Raw genomic sequence first — 12,449 nt, 5'->3', positions numbered from 1 at the left:
TCTGTGCATGTCTCTTTCTTGTAGAGCTGCTTGTGTCTGGCCTGGAGTCCATCAGCCAGCAGCCGCAGAGCTGACTACCAGCAGGTGGTGGCAGGCTACAGTGATGGCACGATCCGTGTATTCAGCATTTCCCGGACAGAGATGGAGCTGAAGATGCACCCTCACCCTGTAGCACTGACGGCCATCTCCTTTTCTGTGGACGGTGAGGGTTAGCCCAGTGTTTTATCTGGGAATCAGGGACGAGCTTCCTTGGGACTTCTGTCCTCCCCAGATGGCAGCAGACTTAGGAGAGCCCTCAGTCTGCTGAAGCTGAGTGGTAGCTTTCCCTGTGGCCTCTGGCGGTCGTGGTAGGGTTGGGGAAGAGCACTGGGACTGATAACGTAGAACTTACCTCTCCAAATGTGCGTAAATATGGCAGAGTCCTGGACTCAAGGACTGGAGATGTTGGCTTTATCTCTGTTCTTTTCACCTGTTAGCTGTATAGTTTCAGGCAAGTCACATAGCCTTCCTGAGCCTCACTTTTCTGTGCCCCTTCTGCCTCAGTGGTTGTGAAAAGAATATGTTGTAAGTTGTAAAGCACCATGTAAATGTGAGTTAGGGCAGCTAGGTGGCACATTGGATAAAGTGCCAGGCCTGGAGTCAGGAAGACCTGAGCTCAAATCTAGCCTCAGACACTTACTCGCTATATGACCCTGCTCAAGTCACTTATCCCTCTTTGCCTCAGTTTCCTCATCTGTAAAATGAGCTGGAGAAGGAAATGGCCAACCACTGCAGTATCTTTGCTAAGAAAGTCCCAAATGGGGTCACGCAGAGTTAGGCACCACTAAAACAACACAACATAAAATGTGAGTTATTTATTATAAATTACACTTTTTCTCAGGACTGTCTCTAGGTATTTTCCCTTAGTGCAGAGAATCTTGTATCTTTTCTTGTTACCTAATCATGAGTGATCTTTGGTTTCTTTCTTTCTCTGAGCCTCAGTTTCCCCATCTATAAAATGGAATGAAGATGTTAGCCTTCAAATCTGTGTTTAATTTTATCTTCTTTCTACCTACCCACCATCACAATTTCAAGGTGTCATAGAAATCATAATTTTAAAATACATCTAAGGAACCTTATTATTTCATAAGGCTTAGTTTAATCATAGGAGCAGGGAGTACTGTATGCTTACAGTTCTGTCTACTTCCCAGGAAACAGAGCTTCTTATTCCCTCCTTCACTGTGATACATGTGACATTTCACTCAGCCTCTCCTTCCTGCATCTTTGCACCATCCCACCATCTCTTCCCTCCCTCCAGACCCCTTTTTGTATGGACCTCTACTACAAAGAAGGGGTAAACCCTCTTAGCACACAGGCATCAAACCTTTTTTAAGAGAATATTTTATTTGTTTTAATCAGCCAATACCTTCTCAAACTCTCCCCACCCCTAAATGAGAACTCAGGAAAAACAAAACCCATCACAAACATATATCAGAACAATAAATCAAATAGTCAATTAGTAATCAGAACAAATTTCCACATTGGTCATGTCCAAAAAATATTTGTCTCATTCTGCATTCTGAACCCTTCATCTCCATCAGGAGGTAGGTATTATGTTTCATCATTAGTCCTCTAGGATCCTGGTTGGTTATTACAACTGATGAAAGTTTAGCACAGTGGTGTTCCATCACATATTTATTATATCATCATTTGTTCATCCATTCCCCAATTTATGGGAACCCGCTCAGATTCCCATTCCTTGTCACCTCAAAAACATCTATGAAGATTATTTTTTAGCTCCTTTGCTTAGCACTAATCCCTCAATCTGTCCTCCCTGTAGTTCTCCCTCATTTCTTCTCTTTCATATTTCTCAGTTGAATGAAATGTATTTCTGTACCCAGCTGTGTTTGGGGTGTGTGTGTGTGTGTGTGTGTGTGTGTATTCCCTCCACTGACAGGTTCAGATGAGGTGAAGTTTAAATGTAATCTGCTTCTCCATACCCTCTCCTCCTTGTTTGGATAAATTTCTACTTGTGGACCCTGATTATGTGAGATACTTTTCCCAAACCTTCCTTTCCCTTCCCCCAGAATGTATTCCTCTTCCTTCTCTTTCCATTTTTTTCTCAAGATCATCAAGATATAACTGAAACACAGGCCCTCTGTCATTTAAACTTCCTTGACCCTTGATGAAAATTGGATTCAGGGGGACACATGCATCATCCCTCCATATTAGAATGAAAGCAGTTTACACTTGTTTAGTCCTTTATGGTTGGTGTTCACTCAGATTTACTTTTTTATATTTCTGTTTTATTCTATTATATTTATATTGATTCCTGTGTTATTTGCAATTCCGAGTTTTTTAGGTAACTCTGATGTCTTCACTAACAATGCTTGGAAGTACTCTTATTTCATTAAAGGTCCATTTTTTCCCCTGTAAGATTATACTCAATTTTGCTGATTGTTATTCTTGGCTGTAAGCCTATATCTTTTGCATTCTGGCATGTTGTATTCCAAGTTCTCTGCTCCTTTATAGTGGTAGTTGCTAAATAGTGTGTGATCCTGAGTAGGGCACCTTGGTACTACTTGAATTCCTTCTTTCTGGTTGCTTGCAGTATTTTTTCTTTGACTTGGAAGCTTTGGATTTTGGCTGTGATGTTCCTGGGAGTTTTCATTTGGGAGCTTCTTTCAGGTAGTGACTGGTGGATTCTTTCTATTTCCACTTTGCCCTGGTTCTAGGAGATCTGGGGAGTTTTCTTTTAAGGTTTCTTAAAATGTTACATCTAGGCTATTTTATTAATCATGATATTCAGATAATCCAGTGATTCTTAAGGTTTTTTCTTCTCTGTTTTCCAGATCATTTGTTTTTGCTATGAGATACCTTACATTTTCTTCTATTTTTTTTCCAGCCTTTTGACTTGGTTTGAAATTTCTTGTTCTTTTATGGAGACTTTGGCTTCTATTTGGTCCACTCTAATTTTCAGGGAGTTTGTTGCTTGAACAAGACTTTGTAGCCCTTGTGCTAATCTGTTAATTCCTTCCATTGCTCCCATTTCTATTCCAGTATCTTCCTCAAACATTATTATTTATTTATAAAAGCATTTTTGGCTTTCTTTTTTAACCTGTGCTTCATCTTCCAGGAATTTCAGTTAAGTTTGTGCCCAACCTGTGTTTTTCTTTGGAACATCGCTTGTAGATGTCTTGGAGTTATTCTTGTCTTCTGTGTCTTGAGCAATGTTGCCGCCATAATACCTCATTATGATGGGATTCTTTTTTTGTTTGCCCATTCTTCAGCCTACTTCCTGACTTCAAACTTGTTTTTCTTTCTTTTTGGGGGTAGAAGCATTTTATTTAGACAGCTGAAAGCACTTAGATGTTCAGAAGTAATGTACAATTAAAGAGAAATCAAACTTTATTATACATTCTCGTTTTTACAACTAAAGCAAAAGTTTTTCTGCTTTCAGAAAAAAGTCAGTTAAACAGGCCGTTACATTTTTTTTTTCTCCATAATAAGGTAAAATGGCTACAAGAAATCCATTTGAAATAGGAATAATTGAATGGTGGCCTACTCATGTCCAGTCAAAAAGGCATTAGGAAAGTGGACTAAATGAACAAATTCTACTTGCTGCTTTTTTTTTTTTATTTTCTCAGTTTTCACTTAGAAACAACACCAAACTAGTTCCAACACTGGAGCTAACTATCACATTCGCCATCATTTACTGCCCATGTTTGCCTTATGTTTAGGGCTGGGCTCTGCTACATTCCTGGAGGAAAGTTCTGGGCTAGTCCTGTTGCTATTTTCTTGAGATATTAAGTATTGCGTTATTTTAGAATCTCAGGGACATTTGGGAGATCTGCAAGCTTTCATTGCTCCTAATGTGGTCTGATCCAGGGCAAAGTCTGTGTTCTACGAGGTCCTAACATAGGTTTGGGTCTCTGCAAGATTAGACTTTTGCTGGACTCTGCCCGTATCAGCTGCTGGAAAACTCTCTTTGTTCAAAGTGGTAGAATTATAGGCTCCCCTTTAGTCTGGAAATCCTGCCTTGTTCATTTCTCTGCAGGCTGGGCTAGGTGTTATACAAGTGAGACCCTGTCTGAATGTGGGGTCTGAGCCAAACTTCTACTGCTTGCTCCCGTGCTTCCTCCTTTCTTCATGTTCCACTGGGGGCCTCCCTACATCCCTTTGCATAGGTCCCCTTCTCACTCTGCCCCTGATTGGTGACCCAGAACTGGATAGTGGTAAACAAAGCTGCTAATTGCTACCTGTCCCCCATGGTAGTGCTTCTGCATAGGTCTGGGGTGACCAGTCTGGGACATCTTTTTGCCCTGGTACACATCCTCTTCTTGAACACTAGACTGTATTGTGTGCTTCTGGACTGACTAGTGTCCGTATTGTTCTCAGACCCCGTCAGGCTCCCTACACCAGCCTGGGCTGGACAAAGGACTCACTGATTTTTTTCTAAATTTCCTAGTCAAAATTTAATCTGGTTGTTTTCTAGATCTATTTGGAGGACTTTGTATCACTCTACCATCTTGGCTCTGCCTTTAGTATTAAATCTGAAGATTAATATTATAGTTTCCACTCCCCCAGCCCCTTTAATGTTCCACCTTCCCTTTATCTCCTAACAATAGCTAGAATTTCTTTTTAAAAAATTAATACTGTCTTTTGTTTTTACCTCATATTCTTCAGTGTATATCTCCTTCTGTTCCCAGAGATCCATTTTTTTTTTTAGTAAATAATTAAAAAGGGGTGGGGAAGGTATAGTAAAGTAAACAAAACATTGGCCAATCTCTGGTTTTATTTGTAGCATTTCACTTTTATAGTCCCCTACTTCTGCAAAGAAAGGAGGAGGTACAGTCTCAGGAGGCATCTCCTCTTTGTGGTCAGACCTAACTTTTATAATTTCAGTGTTCAGTTTCATTTGTTGTCTTACTGCCTTTTCCGTTTACCTCTTTGTAGTCGTGTACACTGTTCTGTTTCTGATGACTTTTCAGGAGTTTGTCTAAGTCTTAAGCTGTAGTTCTTAGTTATCGTCTTTGTCCCAGTTCTTCAGAATGTTGCCTTATTCCCTACCAGGCAAGGGTTAGTGGGGGAATGGAAGACCAGCCTTCAAGCTTCTTTGAAGTCATGCCATGTGTGATGATGCTTTGTGTCTTTGATCTAAACTGCTTCTCACCCAGGCTTGTCTCACTCAGATGTTTAATCCCTTGGCCACTGTAACAGAGTGGGTGGGACCAGATCACTGAGTCCATTTCAGCTAGCATTTAAGTACCCACAACGTCCTAGATACTGCATGAGAAAAGATGAAACATTCTCTGCCTTCAAGGAGCTTAGGTATAAGAGTAGGAAACAGCACCTATACACAGAAGTAAATATAAAAAGGCCGGTTTGGCTGGAAAGTAGTGCACAAAGGGTAATAAATCTAGAATGATATGTAGGGCTGTGAATGATGAACAGAGGAGTTTGTACCTTGTCCTAAAGGAAATAGGGAGCTTCTGAAAATTCTCAAGGAGGAGTGAGTGGTCAGAACTGTGCTCTAGGAATATCAGTTTGGCAGCAATGAATTGGAGAGGAGAGTGGGCAAGGAGACCAGTTAGAAGGCCGTGGCCAACTGAGTCCATAGTGAATAGCTGCATTAGTGTCCTCAGATAACTCCTCCCTTTTTCTCTTCAGTGGAATCATTTCTCTGTGTCTTGAGAGATTCCCTTCCTTCTGGATTTAAAATTCTCATGACTTAGAATTCTTAGTCATGGGATTCCACTTGTCCCTTTTCAGAGTTTTGTTAAATCCACTCTTTGGGAATCTACAGTGCATGTCACACGATGTCCAGATTTCTTCTCCTTTCTTCTCCTACCATAAATTCTAAGATGCGATAATAACTCCTTTCCAAAGTTCCCATCATTTTTGCCCCAGCAAAGTCCTGTGACTTCTGAATACAGAGCGCTTTTCACTACAGCGTCCTTCATACATACTTCTGTCCAACCATCCACTTTTTGGGAATGTCTCATTTTCTTTTTCTTTAATTTATGAAGCATATTACAGTGGCCCCACTGTTTTATGGAGACGCCTCTAGTTTCTTGGTAATTCATTGAACTGTTTTGTGAATAACTATCGTGTCTCATGAGTTTATAAAGTTGATTACTTTCTGCCCATGTCAGTTTTTAAGAAAAGTTTTTCTTTCTGGGTTTATTCTTTACTTAGTGGAAATTATAAGAAACTTTTTCTCCCTAAATTAAAACAGGCTTCTAACGTGTGTTGATATTTTGATCTGCGTCCTATATTAATAAAATGATATATTTTTCTGAAGCTAAAGGTCCACTGACTGGAGCTCTAGGGGGGTGATTTAAACAAGCAGTTTCAGAGTACAGATGAATTAGCCATCATTTAACAAGAACATTGCATTCCCCAATCATTGCACTTATCTGAAGTGTATCATATTGTGGTCATAGCAAATAAATTTACTTTTAAAAAATGATAAATTCAACTGTCATAAGTACTGATCAAATAAGCCCAATGCTACCTACAAATTCAATATAAAAAAGACCCAAAACTTTCCACTCCCCAAATTACCACTCATTTTAAATGAGATTATATGCAACTCTTTCCAAGTTTCCTGTTGTGGGGCTGTGCATTCCTCTTCAGTCCCTGGTAACACAATATGAGCATTCTAGTCCTTGATCAGCCTTTTAAATTTCACTCGGATCTCATTTCCTGACCTTTGACTCCTCTTCAGGCTTCTTCTGGGCCCTGTCATTACCTCAGCTCTTCTCTAAGTTTCACATATATTTCCCCTCCATCCTCTTCTAGTTCTTCCCAGTCCTCAATTTCTCTACTTGTCAGAGTTGATAGGTATAAGGGTAGAGGAGGAAAGAATGGTAAATGGCATCAATCTATGTGAAGACACATAAATATATGCAAAAATGTCATAAATGTAAAGGATTTTTGAAATGTATTCTACATTGTATAAAAGCTAATAGTTTTGGATCCGCCATCAGCGGGTGGACCCAGTGCCACGATGCAGATTTTCATGAAGACTTTAACAGGGAAGACCGTCACCCTTGAGGTCGAGCCGTCCGATACTATTGAAAATGTCATGGCCAAGGTACAAGATAAGGAAGGTATTCCCCCGATCAGCAAAGATTGATTTTTGTGGGCAAGCAACTGGAAGATGGGCATACTTTGTTTGACTGTAACATTCAGAAGGCGTCTACCCTTCATCTTGTTCTGAGACTTCGTGGTGGTGCCAAGAAGAGAAAGAAGAAGTCTTATACCACAAGCACAAGAGAAAGAAGGTTAAGCTGTTCTGAAGTACTATAAGGTGGATGAGAATGGCAAGATTAGCCACCCTCGACGAGAGTGCCCTTCAGATGAATGTGGTGCTGGAGTCTTTAAGGCTAGCCGTTTTGACAGACATTATTGTGGCAAATGCTGTCTAACCTACTGCTTCAACAAGCCAGAAGACAAGTAAATGTATATGTGTTAATAAAAAAAGTCAACTAAAAGAAAGCTAATAGTTTTTCCAGCAACATCTAGTTCTTGTACATTCTATAGAAGTACCAATATGTCCAGTCCAGTTTATTACATGTTGGAATGTGTGTAGATTCCTTTTGCGTTTAAAATTCTATGTTTGGGGCAGCTAGGTGGCACAGTGAGTAGAGCACTGGCCCTGGAGTCAGGAAGACCCTGAGTTCAAATGTGGCCTCAGGCAATTGACACACTTACTAGCTGTGTGACCTTGGGCAAGTCACTTAACCTCAATTGCCCTGCCTTCCCACCTTCAAACCCCTCCCCCCAAATTCTATGTTGTATGATGGTTTCTAAGGACCATGGACAGTACTCTTAAGTAACCTAGCCTCCCTAGAACTAGAGGTAAATGCCAGATTCAAGGCAGAATTAGAAAGGAAAGGAGTAAGGCAGAAAGGAGAGAGGGAGCTGATTATTTGAGTCAAATGTCCTGATAAAACAAGATCAGGTGTAGGAAGGAACTGGTATGGAGTTACAGAATTACAGAACTGCTGAATTGTAAGGAATTTCAGTGGCCATCTGGTCCAATCCATACATGAAAGGAATGCTCACTAAAACAGAACCAACAAGTGACCATCCAGCTTTAAAGCCGCCGTTGCCAATTGTCTTCACCAGCCAGGATGCTTCATTTCAACTATTCACTCTTGTAGGTAAACATTTGTTTCCATTACTGACAAAAGACTTTGTCTCCTTGCATCAGCCTTCTGGCAGCCTTGTTTTCTGCTTTGGTGTGGGCACTCCTCCTGCTTCTATTCAGGACCTCCATGCTGTGAGAGCTATAGTCTGTCCCTATCATTTTGGACCTACAGGTCAGACCATCATTTCTGGAGACAAAGATGGAGTTGTGGCTGTGAGCAGCCCAAGGACAGGAATTACCATCCGACTGCTGGATGACCACAAAGGTTCGCCTATCACCGTGATCCAGAGCAAAAGCAACGTGGTAAGGTCTGCTAAGAATGTGCAGTGAATGTTGGGTGTTAGCCTTCTGGAAAACAATCTCAGATCCGTTTGGTAAACGATAACTGACAACATGGCCAATATGGAGGACTTCATATGCACGATGGATATTGTTTTTCTTGTCTTCTTGATGGATGGGGGAGGGGCAGAGTGGAGGGAGAGAATTCAGAAGTAAAAATAAAATTTTAAAACAAATAAAAGAGCTGTGGCTGATAGGGAGTTGGAGGCTTAGCCTATGGAAGGGTCTCATTGTGTCAGTTTTAACTCTCAAGGGCCTATGACTGGATCTCTCTTCCTTTCACTCTCTAGTGCTATGACTTTGGTTTGGAAGGGGGAGAGCTATGGTTGGCTGCCAGTGCAGACCGGAGAGTTAGTGTCTGGGCTTCGGATTGGCTCAGAGACAAATGTGAACTTGTAGATTGGCTGAGCTTTCCAGCACCCACCAACCCAAAGGTAAGAGTGTTCATCCAGCTTGGTTATTTTCTCTGGGACATCACTGATCTCTCTCCGACCTCTCTCATTCTTGACTTTTCCCTTTAGGTTCCGACCAACTTACCCCCTTCTCTAGCTAACTTCTGCCCTTGGAATAGCAGCATGCTGGTCTATGTAGGCTTTGGACTGAAGGAGGAGGTCCTTTTCTACAGCCTCCATCAGAAACAGGTACAAGTGTTTCTTCTCCCAGGAGAGGGCTGGGCAGGCCAAAATAAGGAATGCCTGCTTTAAGAAGGTGATCTTTGAGCCACAGGCCCATTTAGGGCATGAAATAGGTCACAGCCTCGATCAGGCTGTGAGACAGGACCCCACATTGCACAGCACTGCGGCCTAGAATAGGTGGATTTAAGCGTCATGGAGCAGGATCAGGAGGTTAAATGAGATACCATGTCTTCAGACTTTTAAGTTCCTAGAATTTTGACCTTCGTGGGTACATACCCATGCATGGCACTGATTCTGGGTCAGCAGTACTGAACAAAAAAGCTCTGCTCAGCAGCCTGATCCTCCCTCTTGGTGGCATCAGTATAGCAGCTGCTCAGCTGCCTGTTGGCTTAACCCATATTGTCCTCTCCTTTTGTCTGCAGGTTGTGGAGAAGATCCCCTTGTCTTACTTTGCGACTTCCCTCAGCCTGTCCCCAGGATCGTCCCTCATAGCTATTGGCCACTGTGGTAAGTTCCCCCACTGCCACAAAATAGGGAGAGGATACCAGGGTTCTGCTCAGGCCCTGTAATGAAACTGAAATCTGGAAACTCCTGGAGAAACAGTATAGTGCCTTATACAGCATTGGATCTCTCTGCTGTCCTCTCTCTCACTCCTATTCCTTCATCTTTATTGGCAGAAACTGCTTTGAGTAATCTTAAAGTTTTCTTCCCTATTGAAGGAGATGTAATTTGTTGGGAGTTTCATTTGCTTAAGAGTCCAGGCTTTTTTTGGTGGTAGTGGTGGGGGTGGAGTTTGGAATTCTGACCTTTGTTATATATCTAAAGGAAATTTAATTCTCTGCTAAAAAGGATAAGGCCTTTCAAATAGTAATCAATTCAACTCAGTAACCATTTATTCAGTGCCTACTATGTGCTAGGCTCTGGGGTTACAAAAAGAGGCAAAAGACAATCCCTTCCCTCAAGGAGCTTACAATCTAACGGAGGAGGCACCATGCAAACATATATATATATATGTATATATATATATATCAAGCTGTATAGAGGGTAAATAGGAAATAATTAACTATAGGAAGGCACTGGAATTTAGATGGGTTAAGGAAGGCTTCCTGTTGGAGGTGGAATTTTATTTGGAGCATAAAGGAAGCCAAGAAGTTCAGTTCTCAGAGCTAAGGAGATAGAATGTTGTAGGCATAGGGGACAGCTAGAAAGAATGCCTGCACCAAGAGATGTATCTTGTTTGTGGAACAGCCAAGAAGCCAGTGTCACTGGATCGTAGAGTATGTGTTAGAGAGTAAGGTGGAAGAAGACTGGAAAGGCTAAATTATGAAGGGCTCTGGATGCCAAACAGATCATTTTGCATTTGATCCTGGAGGTGACAGGGAGCCACTGGAGTTTATTGAGTAGTGGGGTGACTGAATCAAATCTCCAAGTTAAGAAAATCACTTTAGGGGCTGAATACAAGATGGATTGCAGTGAGGTGAGAACTGAGTCAGGCTTTTGAAATAATCCAGAAGTAATGTAATTAATGAAGGCCTGCACTAGAGAGTGGTAGTGTCAGAGGAGAGAAGGGGGCTTATTCCAGTGATGTTGCAAAGGTAAAATTGACAGGCCTTGGCAACAGCTTGGATATGGGAGATGAAATATAGCAAGGAGTACAGGATTGACTCCTAGGTGGAAAGCTTTCTAGGTGGTGGCACAGCTCCCAAGGGAAGAGCCAGAAGACCCTGGTGTTTACTTATGTCCCCACAGAGCGATTACTGAGGCTTATTGACTGCATGTCGAAGACGGAGCAAGACTTTGTGGGACACAACGATGCTGTCCACCTCTGCAGATTCACACCATCTGGCAAACTGCTCTTCACAGCAGCCTACAATGAAATCCTTGTGTGGGAGGTGCTGGGCCCAGGAACAATAGCATCCAGAGAGATAGCCACATAGACTTCTGATCATTGGGGGACTCTTCCATCCAGCTTGCTGACCTGAGTGTGGCTCAGTTAAAACTAGTCCATAAATCACGTAGCTATTTTTAAGGAAAAACCCATTCAGGCTGAAGGAAGTCAGCTTCAGTCAGGGACTGAGAACTGTCTTCACAGACCCACTTGATAAACCTATTGTATAGGTGAGAAGGCTGGACCACTTTCCTCACTTGGGCACAAGCCATATCTACTAGTCAGGTACATAGTAGCATTGGCCCATTCCTGTTCCAGAACCTGCAGTCTTAGCCCCTCCCTCAATCATTTTCAGTGATCTAACTCCCTAGAAAAACTGTCCCCAAAGGAAAACATGCTCTGACAACAGGGCAGCCCACCTTATTGCCTCGTGCCTTTGTTTAGGGCCTGTGTGTTTATATGTATGTGTGTGGATGTCAATATATATTTTTGCCCTAAGAGATCCATTTTGAGGTCTTCAACTGTGGATTGGCCTACAAAGACAATGCTAAGCCAAGAAACAATTTTTACAGGTCAAACAAGCCAAAACATTTAAATGTTGAGGAAATATGTAAAATACTTACTGCCCTTTTATCTATGTAGGGTTATTTTTTTTAATGTTTCTACACTTGTACAGTTTTGAAATAAAAGTGGGTGTTTACAGTCTGGCTGTAAGCCTCAGTTGTTGTCACCCCCTTGCTGGAGAATGTAGGTGATTGTGTGAGCCATTCTCAGTTCCTCTTCACCAAGGTCAAGGCCTTAGCACTTGCCCACTCTGCCCACTTGACCCATTCCAAGGAGGAGGAAACTTTTTTCATGAACGTAGGAAGAAGATTCATGGCTTGACTGGGAGAAGCCAGCAGTTATAGTGAGGGCTCCTGTCTAACTCTTCAGAACCTCAACCTCTTACTCTCCTTCCCCGCCTCCCCCATTTCCATTATTCTTATCTTACAGAAGAAGTCACAGGGTGAGAGGTTAGGAGCTCCCCCGAGGAGGCATGCTGGTCCCCTGCCAAGCGGCCATCCCTAGCACTCATCAACCCCATTCAGCTCCCCCCATATGCCCTCCAGGTTCCTGGTAAAGTCCCAAGCAGCCACCTAGCAGGTCTGTTGATTTGAAGCGACCTTCCTCATGGCCAGACAGTGTCAGACCGACCCCAGTCTCCTAACTCCAAGGCCGGTGCTTCTTGTTTAAAAAAAGAAAATGCTGATGCGTTAAAAACAGTAGGTTTACTTTCCACCCTCCCCAACTGCCCCTTTAGACATGACACTGGGCATGTGCATGTGCTTGTGCATGTGTGTGCATGCCTCATTCTGCAGCAGCGCTGAGTTCGTGTAAACACTGCCACCGAGGCCCCCTTGGACGCTGCTACCGAAGGCCTGGAGCAGAGACAATGCAGCATCCCCTCCAG

The 12,449-nt window shown here is 42.4% G+C and overlaps 1 protein-coding gene across 1 annotated transcript in view; it reads left to right on the top strand.

Annotated features, from left to right (window-relative positions):
• Window positions 1–11,667, top strand: part of WDR90 (WD repeat domain 90) — a 63,085-nt gene extending 51,418 nt beyond the window's left edge. Inside the window, exons 37-42 of the mRNA XM_036738333.1 lie at window positions 25–202; window positions 8,310–8,440; window positions 8,767–8,910; window positions 8,998–9,117; window positions 9,534–9,618; window positions 10,861–11,667. Of these exons, the coding sequence (XP_036594228.1) occupies window positions 25–202; window positions 8,310–8,440; window positions 8,767–8,910; window positions 8,998–9,117; window positions 9,534–9,618; window positions 10,861–11,048 (846 nt within the window). The 3' untranslated portion in view covers window positions 11,049–11,667. The remainder of the gene's footprint in view (window positions 1–24; window positions 203–8,309; window positions 8,441–8,766; window positions 8,911–8,997; window positions 9,118–9,533; window positions 9,619–10,860) is intronic.
• Window positions 11,668–12,449: the final 782 nt, after the last annotated feature.

This window comes from Trichosurus vulpecula, chromosome 9 (genome assembly GCF_011100635.1).
Source record: "Trichosurus vulpecula isolate mTriVul1 chromosome 9, mTriVul1.pri, whole genome shotgun sequence".
NCBI lineage: Eukaryota > Metazoa > Chordata > Mammalia > Diprotodontia > Phalangeridae > Trichosurus > Trichosurus vulpecula.
This window is presented reverse-complemented; position numbering and strand designations above follow the sequence as displayed.